The sequence below is a fragment of the Oryctolagus cuniculus genome, chromosome 17, assembly GCF_964237555.1.
Source record: "Oryctolagus cuniculus chromosome 17, mOryCun1.1, whole genome shotgun sequence".
NCBI lineage: Eukaryota > Metazoa > Chordata > Mammalia > Lagomorpha > Leporidae > Oryctolagus > Oryctolagus cuniculus.
Window position 1 is genome coordinate 5814844 of NC_091448.1, and position 19480 is coordinate 5834323.

The following is a 19480-nucleotide window of genomic DNA, read 5'->3' on the forward strand; positions in this document are numbered from 1 at the left end:
TTTCCTTTATGGTTCATACTTTTTGCAACTGCTTAAGAAAGTATTTGTCCCCGGGGCCGGCGTTGTGGTGTAACTGCTTAGGCCACTGCCTGCCGTGCCAGCATCCCATACGGGTGTCGGGTTGAGTCCTGGCTGCTCCACTTCCAACCCAGCTCCCTGCTTATGGCCTGGGAAATCAGTGGAGGATGGCCAAGTCCTGGTGCCTTGCATTATCCATGTGGAAGACCTGGATGAAGCTCCTGACTGCTGGCTTCAGATCGGTGCAGCTCCAGCCCTTGGGGCCACTGGAGAGTGAACCAAAGGACAGAAGACTTCTCTCTCTGTCTCTCCCTTTCAGTGAGTCTGTAACTCTATATCTCAAATAAATAATCTTAAAAAAAGAATTAGTGTTATTTAAGAAAAAGAGAAATCAAAGAAAGGCAGAGTGACAGAGAGGCAGAGAGAGACAGAGAGGTCTTCCATCTTCCATCCACTGGTTCACTCCCTAGGTGGCCCAGCAGCCAGGAACCAGGAGCTTCTTCTGGGTCTCCCATGGGAGTGCAGGGCCCAAGGACTTGGGTCATCTTCCACTGCTATCCCAGGCGCATTAAGAGGGAGCTGGATGGGAAGCAGAGCATGGCACTCAATCATGCCCATATGGGATGCCGGCTCTGCAGGTGGCGGCTTTACCCGCTACGCCACAGCGCCGGCCCCCATCATAGATCTTGAGGGAGGTCATCCATCTCGCCCACATCCTCGGGATGTGGTGCTGCACTAGCCTGCACCGCCGTGGGGGAGGGGCCCAGCTTCCTGCCATCCTGTCTCTGTTAGCTCATTTGGCCAAAATGAGGGTCCTAGCAGCTCTTAAGAAAACTACCCCAATTATGCTGTCGTGACTCTAGGATACGGCCGCGGTGGTCGAGGGGCCCAGGACGGGACGGGTGGTGAGATGGCGCTGGCCTCCACACAGGCTGCACCCAGCAGGGATCACGTCCAACAGGGGCGGTGTCTGAGGGTCCCTTGGTAGCAGGGACAGCTCAGACGTTGGGTCCACCTGACAGCCCTGGGGTGGTCTGGGCGCCTCCCTGTCTGGCTTTTCCCAGGGGTGTTGTACGCCGCGGTGGGCGAGGCCGAGGGAGGCCGCTCTCCTCTCTTTTGGCTGCGGTGTTGCAGGGAGCGTCCTCAAAGAGCCCAGGATTTCATCTCAGCTGAGGACACTGAGTCTGAGAAAGGTCACAGGTGCGAACACGGAGGGAGGGCTCACGAGTTCCCACTGATTAGCTAACACAGCCTTCTGTTCACACCCTCTCTCCCTCCTCAGTTTTGTTCAGTTACGCTGTACCCCCGCCCTAGGAGCACCATGGTCCATCAGCCATTGCAAAGAGCCCCGAGGGTCCGGGCCCCCTAGCGACCATTCTGGTCCAGCTGGTGGGGGGGACACAGCCCTTCAGTGTCATCACAGTAACTAGAGAGGATGGAGGGGAATGGCCTCCACCCCTGGGGCGATCACTTCTGAAGACAGGAAGTTACATATCACAGAGGGGAGGAGGTCCCAATGAGGAGGAAACAGTGCAGTGGGCTCTGCTGGGCGTGGGTGGGGCCCTGAGACCAGCAGCTGCACGCACACCCACAGCCCTGGCCAAGCCCGGCACTGGGAGTGAGAGGAGCCAGGACTCTAAGTCCCTGCCACTTGCCATCTCTCGCTGCCTGCTGTCTCTCACTGCCTGCATCCTGACCACCTCTAGCGTCAGACCTGAGGCCGGACCAGAAAGTGGAGAGGGTGGAAGAGCCCAGTGGGGCAGTGGACACTCTGCCTCTGTGACAAGGCTCCACTTTGTTCCTGCCTGGGCCTGGCATGGCTGCCAGCGACACCTGTGCTGGAGACACGCCCTCCAGGCGCAGGGCTGTGTGGCTGTCTCCTCCCCTGCTCCTCCTGCTCATTCAAGGTGGGTGGGCCGGGCCTGGACCAGGACAGAGGGGCAGGGCTGCACGGGACGAGGGGCAAGGGTCAGCTAAGAGAGGGCGGTGGGTTGTGGAGAGAGGGCGGGAGGTTGAGGGGCATCCAGCACCTGCTCACAGGTGACAGGTGGGCTGCAGGGCCCGATACAGGGGGTCAGGACCCCCAACACCCACTGCAGAGTCAGCACTCAGGAAGAGGGGTGCCGTGGAAAGTTACTGGCCCGGGCCGGCGCTGAGGCTCTCTAGGCTAATCCTCCACCTTGCGGTGCCGGCACGCCAGGTTCTAGTCCCGTCGGGGCGCCGGATTCTGTCCCGGTTGCCCCTCTTCCAGGCCAGCTCTCTGCTGTGGCCAGGGAGTGCAGTGGAGGATGGCCCAAGTGCTTGGGCCCTGCACCCCATGGGAGACCAGGAGAAGCACCTGGCTCCTGGATTCGGATCAGTGGGATGCGCAGGCCCCAGCACGCCTGTCATGGCAGCCATTGGAGGGTGAACCAACGGCAAAGGAAGACCTTTCTCTCTGTCTCTCTCTCTCACTGTCCACTCTGCCTGTCAAAAACAAAACAACAACAACAACAACAACAACAAAACGAAAGTTACTGGCCTGATCATACAGCCTGAAATGCTGTTCGAGCACATCACACACACACGTGTGCACACACACACGTGCGCACACACACATGTGCACGCACATACACACACACACAAGCTGTTTCCTGTGCCCAGCCTTCCCGGCTGTGTGGCCACTTCTGCATTCCCACCCCATCCCCAACTCCAGACTCGGGGGGGGGCAAGCTGTTTTCCAGCGCTGGCCCTCAGCACACGTGACCCACACGTGACTGCCTGGGGAGGGCCCAGCACTCGGGCTTGTGTCTTCCAGGCTGTTTCTGTCTGAGCGGCCCCAGCACTGTGAGAGGCACCGAGGGGGGATCCCTGAGCGTGCAGTGCCGGTACGAGGAAGAACACAGGACGCGGGCCAAATTCTGGTGCCGTCACCCGTGTTTGCCAGGACAGAAGATCGTGAAGACAAAACTGCCAGAGGTAGAAGCGCGGAGCGGCCGAGTGTCCATCAGGGACCATCCTGCAAACCTCACCTTCACTGTGACCTTGGAGAACCTCAGCATCGAGGACGCGGGCACGTACCTGTGTGCGGTGGATGAGCCATGGAAGCCGGACACCTTCTTCCTGGTGACGGTGCTCGTGTCCCCGGGTGAGTCCCCTCGCCCCAGCACCAGGGCTGCCTGAGCCGGGGCTGCCCGTTCCTTCCCTAAGGAGAGCAATGGGATGGAGGGTGAGGTTGGCCGGTGCTCAGGACCCCCTGTGTGTGTGTCATTATCTGTGAGGGGAGAGGGAGCACACTGGCTTCTACGCGGTCCCACCCCCTTCTTGACATTCCACCTCACTGCCCCAAGGCCTAAGTCTTCTTGGATGACAGTGGGCGTGGCCCAGGGTCTTTGCTGCCCTCCTGTCGTGATGAGACCCACCTCCCGTGGCCCTTCTCCGGGAGCCTCCCTGGGGGGAACTGAACCTGAGTGCACAGCTCCCCTCCCCCCAAGGCTGCCCTGACCCTGGCCCTGCTGCATTGCACCTGCCACCCACAGTCCCAGCAGCCAGCCTGGCAGCGGCCACCAGGGGGCAGCAGGGGGAGACAGGCTCCTGGGTGGGCTTCCCCCATCCTTGCCCCAGGCTGTCCTGTGGGGGAGCCCAGACAGCCCCTGAAAGTGGCTGCTCCCCGGGGCAGGGGGTTGGGGTGGGAAGCGGGTCTGGGGCGGTCACACCCGGGGCTGCTCACGCTCCCTAATGGGACGCAGCCTGTCTGAGCGCACCCACGAGGAGCTGCGTTGCCTTCGGGGTCTGCTGACCTTGTCCTGGGCTCCTCTGCTTCCCTCCTTGCTCTCTGGCCATGGGAGGCTCCCTCTGGCCCCCGTGTGGGCTCACACTGAAGAGCAGGGAGCAGAACTCGCACTCGGGGCGCTGGGGCTGACGGGAACGCCTTCTGCCCTGCTGGCTTCCGGAGAAGCCGCTCTCCCCCACGGTCCACTCTCTCTAGATCTTTCTTCCTGGTCATTAGGCCCCTTGGAGAGGGCGGTCCGGGGACCTGCTCGGGGCCAAGGTCTGGGTAGATCCCAGGTTCCAACGTAGAGCGTGGCTCCAGCTGACTGTCCGTGCTCTTGCCTGGTCACGCCCAGGGCCCGGCCAGATGGGCCTGCAGAGTGGGCATCGCAAGTGCTTCCCTGAGAAGGAGGGGTGTGGCTGGGGCGGGCCTGGGCACCGTGTGCCTTTCCCCAGGTGCTCAGATCCCCCCGCCAAACTGAAAGAGCACACCTGGCCCTGGAGCACCTGGCCCCGGGACTGGAGAGGGGCCCAGGAGCCTGGGTCAGGCCTGGCTGTGCCACTGGACAAGTTGGCCCTGGGCCCTCCGTCCCTCCCACCCTGGGGGACCTGGTGTGTGGGAGTCAGAGCTGTGCCTGAGCGAGGGAGACCCAGGGAGGGCCCCCTGCTGACTTGTGCTTCACCCACAGCCCCGGCCACAGCCCCCAGCTACGGAGGCCCCACAATCCCAGCGAAGACCCTGCCAGCACACACCGGAGAGAAGCCCCCTCAGCCCAGCCCACACCCTTGGTAAGGGGCCCGCGTCTGGGTCTGTGCCTCCTGGGGGCTTCTCCTCTGGGTGGGTGTGGCTGTGTCTCCCTCCTCCCAGCCCTGCCTGTACTCATGGTCCCATGCCTCACTGAGAAGGTCCTAGTTGGGGCGGGACCCTCTTCTCAGCCCGGACTAAGGGTGAGCACGTGGACATGGTTCTCGCTAGGCCGGGAGGTCTGACCTGCGGGGTGGAGTCCCACGGGAATGAGCTGGGAGTTGTGGTGTCTGCTGACTGTCTGGAGAGACGGCGGCACTGAAGGTGGGGGCAGTGGGCGGGGTCTGCTGAGCTGCTGTTTTGCAGCCTCGGGGAGCACGCGTGTCCTGTGAGTGACCTGCAGGGTCGGGGGTCAGGCATCCAGGGGCGGGAGTCCCGGGCACCCCTGTGCAGGGAGTGCCAATGCCTTGCACAGGAGCCTTTAGGGCTGGCTGGGCTGCACAGGAGCAGCTGCTGTGGGGTGGGGGGCAGGGACCTGGGTGCTCTCTCCCCTCTGCTTCCCTCCGCCCCTCCACCTGGTCACCGGTGCCATCCGACTTTGACAACCCCACCTTCTGAGGCCCAGCAAACGCGAGCTGGGCCGTTCATCCCTCCTTCTCCAACCATCACGTGCCAGGCTTCCACTGCACATGCGCAGGGCAGGCCCTCGCTCCCTCCCTGAGCATAACGACACCAGCCCCTCCAACACGGGGAGTGCTGCCCTGGGAGGGGCAGACAGGAAACAAACAACACCTCGGCACTGACCGCTGCATCCCAGGAGGAGCGGGCCCCAAATGGGGCAGGCGGAGGGGGACTCCCTGGCCGCAGGACTGCCCTGGAGCCCTGCCATGGCGTTGCCTTTCCTGACGTCCACCAGGCGAAGTTCAAGGGCAAGTCTTCGGCTGGCAGTCAGAGGGCCCGGGTCCTTGGCTCAGGGCTGCCCTGTCCAGGTTTGGTCCTGTCCTGGAGTGTAGTGGGCACAGGACCTGAGCCACAGGGACAGGAAGGAAGCACAGGGCAGCGGGGCCTCCCTGGGGCCAGGTGAGTCACTGTGTCATGGCGTCCCCTGCAGGTCCCTGCTCGGCAGCGTCCACGGCCTGCTGCTGGTCTTCCTGAAGCTGCCCCTGCTCCTGGCCATGCTGGCTGCTGTCCTGTGGGTGAACCGGCCGCAGCGGGGCCCTGGGCGAGGCCAAGTCAGCTGAGCTGGAAGAGTGCACAGCCTTGATGCCACGGAGACCCTTGGGGAACAGAAGGATCCGGATTTCCATGAGAATGCTCTCTGCTTTTCCTAACCTGCCAGTGAGGCCCACACAGAAATGAACGCGGCCAATACACACGCGATGTGCCTGTAACCCGCGGTGGTGTTTGGGGCACGCCTCGCACTGCGGGCCACAGCAGCTCACACAGCGCGGGAGCCCCGTCCCCTGCACAGCTCTGCGGAATTCCGGGCTCGCCACTGCCTGGGTTCTGCCAGAGGAGGAAGCACACGGGATGTCCAAGGGGCGTCTCCTTCAGCCTCGTTTGCTCTTGAACTGTGCCGAGACGAGAGGACCCAGCTTCATTGCTGAGGGCGGGGATGTTCTCGCCCGCGTTGCCCCTGGGAGGGTCGTGGCTGAGCCGGTCCTTTGCAAGCTCTGTGCTCTGTGCATGAAGGCACTGAGACTCGTCTGTCCCTTCTGTCGGTGGCATCGGTCATCTTCTTCTTTGTCTTTGTGCTTCCCCCTCCTTGTTTTTGGCGACTGTTACAACATTCTTGAGGACATCCTTAAGCACATGCCCCCCTGGGTCCCTCGTGTTCGCGGCTTCCGGAGTGCAGGCGCCTCCCCAGACTCCAGGGCCATGGGCGTGCTTTGCTGTGTTGCTCAGGCAGCTCCCCGCGGACACAACCCCAAACTGTCTCCCAACGTCACCCCAGCAGCCGCCCCTCCCACCCGCCGGCCCTTCGCCCCAACCCTGTAGGCCTCTCCAGCCTCCTCCACTGAGGGCAGAAGAAATGGGATCTCTGTGTCGTCATTTGCATGTCATTTGCATTTTCATTGCACAGAGGACCCAGGAGTTGAAGCCCCTCCCACGGGTTTGTTGGCCACCTGGATCACATTGTTGTGAAATGTCTCTTCTGGTTTTCCATCTATTACTTTTTTTTTAAATAAGATTTTATTTATTTATTTGACAGGTAGAGTTACAGACAATGAGAATGAGACAGAGAGAAAGGTCTTCCATCCGCTGGTTCACTTCTCAAATGGCTGCAGTGCCCAGAACTGGGCTGATCCAAAGCCAGGAGCCTCCTCCTGGTCTCCCATGCAAGTGCAGGGGCCCAAGCGCTTGGGCCATCTTCTGCTGCTTTCCTAGGCCATAGCAGAGAGCTGGACCAGAAGTGGAGCCGCCAGGACTAGGACTGGCGCCCATACGGGATGCTGGTGTCACAGTCGGAGGATTAACCCACTGTGCCACAGCCCGGCCCCTCCGTCTATTTCTGTTGTCTGAGTTTTCCTCGGGTGTTTGCAGAAACTCTTTGCAAGTCCTTCGTTAGTCTGTGGGCTCTGAATACACTCTCGTAGCTTGTCAGCTTCATGAGATCTTGGGAAATGGGTTTTCACTTTCCTGTAGCAAATTATTCAGTATTTTCCTTTATGGTTCATACTTTTTGCAACTGCTTAAGAAAGTATTTGTCCCCGGGCCCGGCGTTGTGGTGTAACTGCTTAGGCCACTGCCTGCCGTGCCAGCATCCCATACGGGTGTCAGGTTGAATCCTGGCTGCTCCACTTCCAATCCAGCTCATGCTTATGGCCTGAGAAAGCAGTGGAGGATAGGCAAGTCCTTGGTCCCCTGCATCCACGTGGGAGACCTGGATGAAGCTCCTGACTCCTGGCTTCTGCCTGGTCCAGCTCTGACCATTGCAGCCATTTGGGGAGTGAACAAGAAGAGGGAAGATCACTCTCTATCTCTTTCCCTGCTCTGTTACTCTGCCTTTCAGAAAATAAAATAAATCTTTTTTTAAAGAAATTATTGATACCCACCCCCAAAATTTAAAAATATTCCCCTACATTACCTCTAAGTGTTTTTGAGTTTCCCTTTCACATGTAATCCCTTGAGCTGCCTGTCAGTGACCTTTGTGTCTAGACTGAGGAGTGATCCACTGTCTCTCCTCTGTCTGCTTCAACATTATCCAGATTTCCCAGCTGCCCTGCAGTGGCGCTCCCGGCATCCTCTCCCTTCAGTTTCTGTGTGGATCTGTTTCTCACCTCTATTCTGATTACATTGATAACTGCCAATCAGGGAGCCTACACAACGTTGTTATCAGCACTACAGCTGGATTTTGAAATCTTGATATCTGGTAGGTCATGTTCTTTGTTATCGACTGTCTTTGCAAACATTGGCCATTTCCCTGTCTACAAAAATTTTGGAATTAGGCAAGTTTCTAAAATGGAATTTTTAAAAAAAATCTCTGTTGAAACATTGGATGTAAGTGTATCAAGTCATCATCATGATAATTTCCCTATCCATGAACATGGTAGGTAATTCCAATTATTTTTGAATTTTAAAATGTCTTTTGCTGGGGCTGGTGCCGTGGTGCAGTAGGTTAATCCTCCACCTTTGGCACCAGCATCCCATATGGGCTCCGGTTCTAGTCCCGGCTGCTCCTCTTCCCATCTAGCTCTCTGCTATGGCCTGGGAAAGCAGTAGAAGTTGGCACAAGTCCTTGGGCCTCTGCACCTGCATGGGAGACCTGGAAAAAGCTCCCGGCTCCTGGCTCCAGATTGGTGCAGCTCTGGCCATTGCAGCCATTTGAGGAATGAGCCAACAGAAGGAAGACCTCTCTCTCTGTGTCTCCCTCTCACTATCTTTAACTCTGCCTTTCAAATAAATAAATAAAATCTTAAAAACAAATGTCTTTTGCTGACATATTATTTTCTCCTTGAAACTTGCTCAGATATTTGCTCAAATTTTAATTCCGGGCCGGCGCCACGGCTCACTGGGCTAATCCTCCACCTGCGGCGCCGGCACACCGGGTTCTAGTCCCTGTCAGGGCGCCGGATTCTGTCCTGGTTGCTCCTCTTCCAGTCCAGCTCTCTGCTGTGGCCAGGGAGTGCAGAGGAGGATGGCCCAGGTGCTTGGGCCCTGCACCACATGGGAGACCAGGAGAAGCACCTGGCTCCTGGTTTTGGATCGGTGCAGTGCGCCGGCCGTAGCGGCCATTTGGGGAGTGAACCAACGGAAGGAAGACCCCCCCCCCATCTCTTTTACTGTCTAACTCTACCTGTCAAAGAAAAAATAAATAAATAAAGTTGCTCCTTGTGTGTGTAGATAAGTAATTGATCTTTATATGCTACTTTTAAATATGTTTCCGTATTGGTGCTAGATAGAGGTTTCTGCCTTCCCAACCCTCGCGTCCTCTGTGCTGGGCAAGCTAAGCAAATGCTGGAGCAAGGTGGGGACTTGCAGGGTCCTTGTCCTCTTCTGGGTCTTAGAGGGAGGACCTCCTGCCTTCGCAGCTTCTCAGGAAAAGTCGTGGACTTCAGAGGTGCTGTGTGTACCTGCTTATTTGACTGTGTGACTTTTCTCCTTTACGAGCGTGATGAATTATACTAAAGCAAACTCGCTCCAATTTCCCCGAGGAACGGACAGGGGGAGGCAATGACCTGGCTCACACCCAGCAGGCGAGGCCCACGCCCCAGACCCCATGCTGCTGCCCCACGCTTTCTGGGTGCTCCCAGGCCCCCCCAGGACAGGACTGAGCCCCACTCCATCCCTCAGCACCCCTGAGTGTGTCCTGAGCTGCCCCAACCACAGGGCTTCCGGGGAGAGAGTCCTCTCCCATGGCAGGCTCTGGAGACCTGGAAAGAAATTGGGCAGAGTGTTCTTTGAGAATTTAGCCCTTGGGTTATGAACGAAGGTCCCAGTTCAGCGACGTCAGGCGAGGGCTAGGACCTTCCCTCTTCCTTGTGAGGGAACCCGGCAGCCTCCTTCTAACCTCTGCCCTCGGTTGATTTTATCCTGCTCTTCCATCTGGTTTGCACAGAGCTACCAACTCACTGTGCTAACTCTCCTAGGACTGTGTCCTCAGAACTTGGCGTCCTTTTCTCTCATTTAATCAACAATCATTACAAGCCGATACAGAACCCCAGGTTCAGAGAGGTTAAGTAAGCTGTCCACAGTCACACAGCTTCTAAGTAGTGCATGCAGGGGGCCGGCGCCGTGGCTCACTAGGTTAATCCTCCGCCTAGCGGCGCCGGCACACCGGGTTCTAGTCCTGGTCGGGGTGCCGGATTCTGTCCCGGTTGCCCCTCTTCCAGGCCAGCTCTCTGCTGTGGCCAGGGAGTGCAGTGGAGGATGGCCCAAGTACTTGGGCCCTGCACCCCATGGGAGACCAGGAGAAGCACCTGGATCCTGCCATCGGATCAGCGCGGTGCGCCAGCCACAGAGCGCCAGCCACGGTGGCCATTGGAGGGTGAACCAACAGCAAAGGAAGACCTTTCTCTCTGTCTCTCTCTCTCACTGTCCACTCTGCCTGTCAAAAAAAAAAAAAAAAAAGTAGTGCATGCAGGGGTCAGAGTCCGGATCAGTCCAACACCACCCACTGCAGTCTACACTTTCTCGCCCTTGGCCATGACACCTGAACAAGTGCACCTCCAGGTACGCCGAGCACCTGGCACCTGAGTCGAGGACTCCCTGCATCTGGGACCCCCCTTCTAGAGCCACTTCTGGAACTGACATCCTCAGTGTTGTGCCCCTTGGACACAAGACCCAGTAGACCAGATGGCCCCTCAACCTGTCTGCAGACGGGGCTCCCCTGCACTGCCCCCTGGGAGGACACTCCTGACCTGTGACCCAGGCTTCCCAGGAAACGACGCCCCTTTTGCTGAATAACTAGAAGCAGGAAACACTCACTCTGTAAAAGGAAGTGGGTGAGGAAGAAGCTCCAAGGCGGTTTGCATGCACAGAAGGCGTGCGCCTGGGCTTGGCACCGCTTCCAGGGTCCAGCCGGGATCTGCATTTGCTGCTGCTTGTGGGTCAGACGGGCCGGGAGGGAGGAGCCGGGACCATGTGGCTGCCCCCAGCTCTGCTCCTTCTCAGCCTCCCAGGTGAGTGCACGGAGACCTGGGGGGAACCTGGTGCTGCAGGGGCAGGGCGGGAGGCAGAGGCATCTGTCTCAGGTTCAAGGGGGAGCCTGTGGCTCCTACCTTGTGCCTGGCACGCAAGGGGCCCCGAGGACAGGAGGCTCTGGAGAAATCGGGCTGCCACGATCAAAGACGTCCGGTGGCTTAGTGGTGAAATGTCCATGCTGACAGCGATTGACGGCAGCACCCGAGGCACTGGCCGAGGTGTGTGTGTGCTCAGAGGTCGACACAGCTCCGGCTCGGGGAGCCGGAGGACGCCTCCCGCAGGCGTCCATGGACGGGCCTTGGAGGAAGGCAGGCGGCGCTCCCTGCGGAGCAGAGAGAGGAGCGCTCCAGGGAGCGGGTGCTGCGTGTGCGCAGGAGCCGGGGCCTGGGAAGGGCGGTGCCTGCAGGCCGAGGGGGCTCCGGGCACGCTGGATGCCTTGCCCGGGCTGACTGGCCTGAGCTTGGAAATGCAGAAGACAGATTGTGGAGGATCTCAGCCCAGGACAGAGACTTTCAGGGGGAGGAAATCGCCCAGCGGCCCAGGTGGGCCACGGACGGAGGAGGGGCTGGACAGTCTCTCCGTGGGGAAATCTGTGGACACCCAGAGGACATAGGGAGCAGTCTAGAAGCCTGTGCCCTGTGTGCCCCATGTGCCGGTCGCACAGTCCTCTCTGGGGCCTGGCCCCTGACCATGTGACACAGACAGGTCCACTGGGCATGGCCAGGGAGTTCTGAGGCCCGAGTTCCAGTCCAGGCCAGGGGATCTGTCTGGTCCCAGCAAGGCCCTTACTGCCCCAAGACCCGGATTTCTGTGTGATTTCTGGATTCCTGGGTCTGACGCTGTAGAACTCCGGAATTCGCGTCAGATGCGAGGCTGGGGGCATTCCCTGAACCGCTGCTCCTGGGCCTGGTGTTTGTCACCGCTGAGGCCCAGGGAGGGGTCAGGGGGCCTGCCCGAGGGCAGCGGCCAGATTAATGAAGCAGAGGGACAGCCATTCAGACGGGGGCACACCCCCGCCCCAGGTTGCACTTGCATTAGGGAACCACAGCTGAGCCCTGAGCCGTCTCTGCTGCCTCCCAAGGTCTGCATTAGCAGGAAGTTGGAATCAGGGGCGGAGCCAGGACTCAAACCCAAGCGCTCTGTTGGGATGTAGGCGCCCCTGTCACTCTGCCAAATGCCTGCCCCGGGCACCCTGCTGTTATCCGACTGATAACATAGCTCGGACGTCCTTCCTTCCTGGGGTTTCTCGTTCCTTCTAGTAACGTCGCGGCTGGACCATGAGGCATCAGCCTGATCCCCACTAGTAGCATCTGAGTTTGTTTTCGATGATAACTGTTTCATCAGTACTACAACCAACATCCTTTTAAACAATATTTATTTATTTGAAAGGTAGAGTTATATATAGAGAGAGGCAGAGAGAGAGGTCTTCCATCCACTGGTTCACTCTCCAAGTGGCTACAATGGCCAGGGCTGGGCCAGACTGAAGCCAGGAGTTTCATCCGAGTCTCCCAAGAGGATGCAGGGGCCCAAGCACTTGGGTCATCTTTCCCAGGTGCATGAGCAGGGAGCTGGATCAGAGATGGAGCTGCCAGGACTCGAACTGGTGCCCCTATGGGATGCCGGTGCTGCAGGTGGAGGCTTGACCCATTGTGCCACAATGCCAGCCCCCACTAACATCCTCATGCCTGGTTGTTCATTGGTGTGGAGATGATAGCTAATCCCAGAACTGAAATGATCAAGCCCAAGGTCACGACCGGCTGCTTCTAATAAACAGTCATTAACTTAGTACCAACCTGAGCCAGGCCCTGAGCGAGTCACGCAGGCTGGGGCTGGAGGAAAGAGAGGGGCAAAGGCAGGGCAGGCAGAGAGTGCCCTGGCCGGGGATACAGCGGGAGACAGCTGACGGCAGCAAAGCTCGAGGACGGGGAGCCACCGGGGAGGCAGGTCTGGCTGGGACCGGCAGGAAGACTTCCCGAGGAAGCCGAGGAAGCCGGGGCCTCAAAGGGGTGAGTGAGCAGGGGCTGGGGGGAGGGGGGAGGGCAGGCAGTAGACGAGGGTAGTGGTGGAGGAAGTGCACCAGCCTGCGAGGGCTCCTCAGGGTCAGCGAGAGCGCGGCGGGTGTCACAGGGCTGGGTCCTGGGTGTCACAGGGCTGGGTCCCCCCGGGCAGGGCGCGCGGGGCAGAGTCTGTTCCCTGGCCTTTTCAGGGCTTGGGGACCCGTCCTCCATCTTGGAAGCCAGGCATGTAGCATCTTCAAATCTAAGCCAAGTCCGCAGCGGGGAACGAGGAGGGGCAGGGCTGCATGGGGACATGGGGTCCGGATGAGTACAAGGTCAATGTCAAGCCAGAGCTTTGAGGGCTTTTGAGTGGCTGCCAGGGAGGTCTGAAGGATGGGGAGGTTCCCTGGACGAGCTGAGGGTGGGGGTGGGGAGTCTCCCCCAGCGACAGGGAGGGGGAGTGGAGGAGGGGGTGCAGCCGGAGCCGGGGCAAGTTCCCTGCACGCGCCTGCCAGGGCCCAGGCGGCCACCGAGGACCTGACCCCCATAGTTTTGCACACTCATGCCAGTCTCACAACAACGTGCAGGGGTGGAAGGCAGCGTGGCCGTCTTTCAGAGAAGTGAGGCCCGCAGAGGTGACGTAACTCACCAGGTTTCCCAACAGCCCGTGGGCGAGGCGTCTTCCTGGACCAAAGCTCTCTCCCTCTGCTGCGTCACGCTGTCCTCAGCTGGGCTGGGAGGGGGCAGTGCGAAAGGGCAGCATTGCCAAGTGAAGTGGACCAAGCGGGTTGGCAGGCAGCGGCCCGGTGTGAAGGAGAAGCCAGGCTGGCGGGGCAGGGCGGGGGGTCCCCAGCGCACTTGTCTGTGAGGAGCCGAAGCTGGTGCTGTTGAGGGAATGTGGCAGAATTTCCCGGGGCTGCTGTCACAGGCGGCGCCCAAGTCAGTGCCTTAGAGCAGCGGCAGTGTCCAGCAGACCAGGAGTCTGAAATGACCGTCCTGGCCGAAATCCGGGGCAGGCAGGGCTGTGTTCTTTTGGAGGTGTAGGGGAGAACCTTGCTCTCTCCAGGGTCTAGCGGTCACCTGCTCTCCTTGGCCCGGGGCCCCTTCCTCTGTCTTCCAAGCCAACCGCAGGCGTCCTCAGAACTACTTCCCTTCCAATCCTCCAGGACAACCCGGGACAACCTCCTCATCTCAGGGTCCTCGACTTCGTCCCATCTGCCAAGCCCCCTGGGCCCTGTAAGAGCCCCTGCCCTCAGGTCCTCCCTGCAACCTTGAAGGCGGACCTGACGCTGCCAGCCACGCAGGCAAACTGAGTCAGCTCAAAGAGCATTGGGGCACAGCCGAGCTCTGCGGAGCGGGTGCCTGCCCGGTGCTAGAGTGGACTCCCTCCGCCCTGCAGAGACCCCGGGGCTGGGCCTGATGCTGAGGTCAAGGGTCGAGAGAGCCTGCCCCCAGCTCCACTTCCATGCGATTAGGGAACCAGAGATCTTTCCCCAGGAGGCGCATCGTGCACATCCCTAGCTTGCCCGGAGTCCATAGGCACACGCTTGCCTCCAGCTGTCCGGCTCCTGTCTGGTCCTGCCCACACCAAGTCCCCGTAAGAGAGAGAGGAAATGCTGAAGGGGAGTAGAAGGCCAGGCTGGGAGAGGCAGCCCTGCAGGCTGCGCCTGTGGGATTGGGAAGAGGCACACCTGTGGGATTGGGAGGGGGCACACCTGTGGGATTGGGAGGAGGCACACCTGTGGGATTGGGAAGAGGCACACCTGTGGGATTGGGAGGAGAGGCACACCTGTGGGATTGGGAGGAGAGGCACACCTGTGGGATTGGGAGGGGGCACACCTGTGGGATTGGGAGGGGGCACACCTGTGGGATTGGGAGGGGGCACACCTGTGGGATTGGGAGGAGACACACCTGTGGGATTGGGAGGGGGCACACCTGTGGGATTGGGAGGAGAGGCACACCTGTGGGATTGGGAGGAGGCACACCTGTGGGATTGGGAGGGGGCACACCTGTGGGATTGGGAGGGGGCATACCTGTGGGATTGGGAGGGGGCACACCTGTGGGGTTGGGAGGGGGCACACCTGTGGGATTGGGAGGAGAGGCACACCTGTGGGATTGGGAGGAGGCACACCTGTGGGGTTGGGAGGGGGCACACCTGTGGGATTGGGAGGGGCAGACCTGTGGGGTTGGGAGGAGAGGCACACCTGTGGGATTGGGAGGAGGCACACCTGTGGGATTGGGAGGAGGCACACCTGTGGGGTTGGGAGGGGGCACACCTGTGGGATTGGGAGGAGGCATACCTGTGGGGTTGGGAGGGGGCACACCTGTGGGATTGGGAGGAGAGACACACCTGTGGGATTGGGAGGGGGCACACCTGTGGGATTGGGAGGGGGCACACCTGTGGGATTGGGAGGAGGCACACCTGTGGGGTTGGGAGGGGGCACACCTGTGGGGTTGGGAGGGGGCACACCTGTGGGATTGGGAGGGGCACACCTGTGGGATTGGGAGGGGGCACACCTGTGGGGTTGGGAGGGGGCACACCTGTGGGGTTGGGAGGAGGCACACCTGTGGGGTTGGGAGGGGGCACACCTGTGGGGTTGGGAGGGGGCACACCCCATGTGTTTGGGTGCAGGTGGGGGCTGGAGCTGAGGGGAACATCTGAGCTATAAAAGCAGACTTGGCAATCATCGGGATTTCGGCAACAACTGAAGCTGTGGGAGTGGAGGGGACCCCTCTGTGGGGCAGATAGAGCGGGACTGGACTCAGCTGGAGGGGGAGCCTCCCGGTGCCCCCCGGGGTGTGCTGGGGGCGGCTCACGCCAGCTCACAAGAGTGGCTTTGGGCACCTCTTCTAGTCCTGTGCGCCCAGTAGCAACCCCTGGACAGCCTGGCGTCGGCCGCAGGGGGAGGATTCTCGCCAGAGGCAGCAGCAAACGTTAATGAGGCAGCGTGTTGCTCATGTTGACCCACACAGCACCGCTTCCTGCAGACTTGGGGAGAAGCTAAGAGACAGGGAGCTGATTGAGACTTTGGGGCCAGAAAAGTCAAAAAAGGAGAAGATGGGATGAGGAGGGCATCTGGGAAGAGAGCGGCACCAAGTCGGGGGTGCCTCGTGCTGCGAGCAGGCGCGGGGAGCCAAGGCCAGGCCAGCCTGCGGCACAGCTCACGGGGCTGCCGGGAGGCAGGCGCGGTGGCCCCGTGGGGCCTGGCTCCCAGCAGCAGTGGCTGCATCTGGAGTTCTGCTTTCCAGGCTGCTTCTTCATCCAGGGCCCGGGGACAGTGACCGCAGTGGAGCAGGGGTCAATGACGGTGCAGTGTCACTACCGCCCAGGCTGGGAGAGCTACAGCAAGTGGTGGTGCCGAGGCCGGATCTGGAGCTTCTGCCAGGTGCTTGTCCAGACCAGCGGGACGGAGCAGGAAGAGAGGAGCGGCCGCGTGTCCATCAGGGACAATCACAGAGACCGCTCCATCACTGTGACCATGGAAGGGCTCAGGCAGGACGACGCAGACACTTACTGGTGTGGCATTAAGAGAGTCGGGACCGACCGCGGGACACGAGTGATGGTGACCATTGACCCAGGTGAGAACTCTGTCCCGCAAGGTTCAGGGCCTCAGGACCCCCAAGGGCTGAAGGGAGACGGCTGGGAGCCCAGCACATGGACGGACGGAAGGACGGACAGACGGCTGGGGAGGGAAATGGGAAGCCAAGCGCCTCCATCCCTATCGCGGTCCCTCCCAGGTGTCCTGCTGGCACACAGCAGGGCTGGCAGGGTGCGGGGAGGTGAGCATCAGTGACTTATGGCCTGGGCCTGCTCTCCTGGGGCCGGGCAGCCCTGTAGCCCCACATTCTCTCACCGGAGCGCCAGGTGGGCTCAGACACCTGCACAGAGTCCCAGGGCATCATGCCAGGAGGAGGCCAGTTCCCAGGGCCGTGGGGGGCCTGTGGCAGTCCAGAATGTTCTAGTGTTGAATCCAGGAACTCGGCCAACTTGGAGTGACCCTCAGCCCCCTCCTCTCTGGGACCCCAGTGCCTCCCTCCACCCCCTCCCCCTCCCCACTTTCTCTGCCTGCAGAAGAATGGAGCAAGGGGTAAGAGAGGCCAGGAGGTGCCCGGATGACAGAAGCTTTGAAGAGCAGGGAAGGCTTCTACCACGAGGCCAAAACTGGGGTCTGTCTGGCTGCTGCTGACTTCTCATCAAGGGGCTCCGGGTCCTGTGCTGTCGCTGGAAGCTGATAAGCAGCCCCTTCTCAGCCCGAGCGCCCTCGGGCTCGCTGGGTGGTGCCCGGCACCCTGATAAGCCGTGTATTGTCAGGGTTGGGCCCAAGAGGGCCACAGGGGCTGCAGTGGGGCCGGGAAGGGTCTCCCAAGCTCTGCAATTTTCCAGAGCCACCACGAAGGGGAAGCTGAGATCTGTGGGGGCAGAAAGGGGACTGAGTAAACCTGTGAGCAGGGGGCAGAGGGGCTGAAAACGGCCCCGTGTGGAGCTTCAGGGTGACGGGCATTTGGGGGTCTTGGGCAGGGAACCGAAGCGGGCACCAGATGGCAGGGTCATCAGGGCCCTGGGACCTCAGAGGAGGAATTTGCAGCTAGTCTCGGGGTTCCAGGCGCCGTTTGTGCCCCATAAATTGCCGGCATCAAAAGGCTTCATTCTGCCCAGCCCTGGCTCCCTCTTTAACTAGGATATGCTCCCCAAACCGCAGGACTCCGGAGTCCCCACCTCCCTGACCGCCCTAAAGACCAGACACCCTGCTTCTAGAACCTTCTGTTCTGGAGCTCCGCCCAGGCACCGCCCCTCATCCGACTGACCCACTCACAGGGATGAGTGGAAAGAGAACAGGAAAGGTGGCTCCCTGGCCCCCAGAATAAACCACAGAGCTTTCTCCTACTTGGTATTCTTTCCTTCTTGTGCACCTGAACGTGATGGGGCAGTGACCGTGTGTTAGAGAAGCCCCAGGGGCTGTACCCAAGAGGCGAAGCTTCCTAACCCAGGGGGCGAGGGCTGTCTTGGAGAGGGTGGGCATGGCGGGGGTGGCGGTGGGAGCCACGCACAGATCCCCAGCCTTTGCCAATGACCTGTGGCTGACTTTGCCCGTGTCTAGTGGGAAGTACCAACCTGCCAGCAATCCCGTCTACCAAATCCCCGGCCAGACCAACTGCCACCAGCAACATGGGGCCAGCCTCTGGCTCCTATAACAGGTGAGTCACAAGGGTCCTTCTTCCTGCCCCTCTCGGGGCCCCTGCTGTGGGGAAGCCAGGCCTGGGCACCCCTCCCGGCTGTGTTCTGTCACCAGTTGTCAGTGCTTGTTACCGCCAAAGCCGGGGCCCCGGGACCACCCTCGTCTCACTGCTGCACCTGTTACGCCTCACCCCCCACCCCCCATTCAGCCCGCCCCAGAAAACAACTCTGCAGAGCCTCCTCTGGCCCCTCACCTACCCATCCAAGTGTGAGCAGGGAAACATTGGTGACCTTGTGAGCACCAGGGGTGGACAGGAGGCACCAGCTCCCTGGTGCAAGACACAAGGGATGCAGAGCAGGAGCGGTGGGTGACCAACGTGGGGCGGGCCTTCCCGGGAACAGAGTTGGGCAGATGGCCTGTGTGGTGAGCTCCAGGTGCCTCTATCAGGCAGAGGGGAACTCCAGAAGGTACCCAGGACCAGGTCAGCTGCGGGTACTACCCGAGGAACCCTCGGGAGTGGACGGCAGAAGGGGCCCATGGGTCTCTGCAGAGAGGGGCGGCTGGGGGCTCTGAGTGCCCAGGCCCGGGAGTGACGGGGCTCTGACAGCCGCATCGCCTCTTACAGGGGCCACTATCTGCTCCTGGTGTTTGTGAAGGTGCCCGTCCTGCTCGTCTTGGCCAGCATTGTCCTCTGGCTGAAGGGCTCCCGGAGGGTCTTAGTCGAGCTGCGGACCCTGGCTGCCCTTGGGAATACACGCTCTCCGCTGCCCACTGACCATGCAAGCCCTTAGGTGGACACAGAGCAGAGCCTGCCCGCCCGGAAGCCCAGGTCCAGAGCAGTCGCCCTGAGTCCTGGGGGTGTGATGACCAAGGTCAGGGTCGTGGGTGCTGGCTGTGCACTTTCCTGTCCCGCCCAGCGGGGGATGCTGCTCTGGCCCCTCCTGGGGCACCATGGGCAGCTGGAGCACTTGCACTGCGCTCCCTCTTCCTCAGCGTTGAGGGCTGGGTTCGTGGCCAGGAGCCACTGGGATGGAGTCCAAACTACGGCCAAGAAGGCAACCAGACAGCTGGACAGCCAACATCTGGGCAGCTGGACCACTGGACAGCTGCGTTCCCCTGCCCCCGCCAGACTAACTTGGCGCAGAGTCTGGGTCAGAGCGCAGGGAGACAGAGAAGAAGACCTGTCCACTCCGTGTTTCCCATCATCCCTGAAGCCAGCTCACCGCTTCTGCTGGAGCACCTGACATGGAGGTCTTTTTCAGCTACTCAAGTTGAGTCTGAAGCTCATGTCCACCCAAGAGTGAACCTGTTCTGCCAGAGGCTGAGTCCCTGGCATGGGATGTCTCCCGGGTGGGGGGTATCTCTGCTATGAGCCCCCAGGGCTGATGAGGGCTCAGGCCAGAGCTCGGCTCCCTCCCCCTCCTTCTCCTCCCTCCTGGCTCCCAGGCCCCCTGCCCCTTTCTTATCCCAGGGGCTGGGGCTTCCTGGAGGCTGCAGCCTGGGGGTCAGCACAGCCTGTCCTCAGCACAGCCGCCCCTCCCCGCAGGCCCTGGTGCACCCCAAAAGTCCTCTCACAGTAGGGGCAGGGTCCCGACAGCCGGCATGCGGAAGTCACACAGCTCTCTAAAGTGCCAAGGTTGAGATCAACC

At 60.5% G+C, this 19480-nt stretch overlaps 2 protein-coding genes across 2 annotated transcripts; both read left to right on the forward strand.

Moving 5' to 3' along the window:
• Window positions 1-1570: 1570 nt before the first annotated feature.
• LOC138846023 (CMRF35-like molecule 6) lies at window positions 1571-8440 on the forward strand. The gene is made up of 4 exons (XM_070060357.1): window positions 1571-1925; window positions 2816-3145; window positions 4458-4557; window positions 5625-8440. Exons 1-4 carry the CDS (start codon window positions 1835-1837, stop codon window positions 5752-5754), a joined length of 651 nt encoding a protein of 216 aa, XP_069916458.1. The 5' UTR covers window positions 1571-1834; the 3' UTR covers window positions 5755-8440.
• A 2009-nt stretch (window positions 8441-10449) lies between these two features.
• Window positions 10450-18761, forward strand: CD300LB (CD300 molecule like family member b). The gene is made up of 4 exons (XM_070060896.1): window positions 10450-10635; window positions 15904-16444; window positions 17740-17850; window positions 18457-18761. The coding sequence occupies exons 1-4, from the start codon at window positions 10596-10598 to the stop codon at window positions 18620-18622; spliced, it is 858 nt and encodes a 285-aa protein (XP_069916997.1). The 5' UTR covers window positions 10450-10595; the 3' UTR covers window positions 18623-18761.
• Window positions 18762-19480: the final 719 nt, after the last annotated feature.

Coding starts and splice junctions, on each gene's coding strand:
- CD300LB (XM_070060896.1), top strand. CDS start 10,596: ATGTGGCTGCCCCCAGCTCTGCTCCTTCTCAGCCTCCCAG. Junction 10,636..15,903: donor GCTCCTTCTCAGCCTCCCAG/GTGAGTGCACGG, acceptor TCTGCTTTCCAG/GCTGCTTCTTCATCCAGGGC. Junction 17,851..18,456: donor GCCTCTGGCTCCTATAACAG/GTGAGTCACAAG, acceptor CGCCTCTTACAG/GGGCCACTATCTGCTCCTGG.
- LOC138846023 (XM_070060357.1), top strand. CDS start 1,835: ATGGCTGCCAGCGACACCTGTGCTGGAGACACGCCCTCCAGGCGCAGG. Junction 1,926..2,815: donor GCTCCTCCTGCTCATTCAAG/GTGGGTGGGCCG, acceptor TGTGTCTTCCAG/GCTGTTTCTGTCTGAGCGGC. Junction 3,146..4,457: donor GACGGTGCTCGTGTCCCCGG/GTGAGTCCCCTC, acceptor CTTCACCCACAG/CCCCGGCCACAGCCCCCAGC.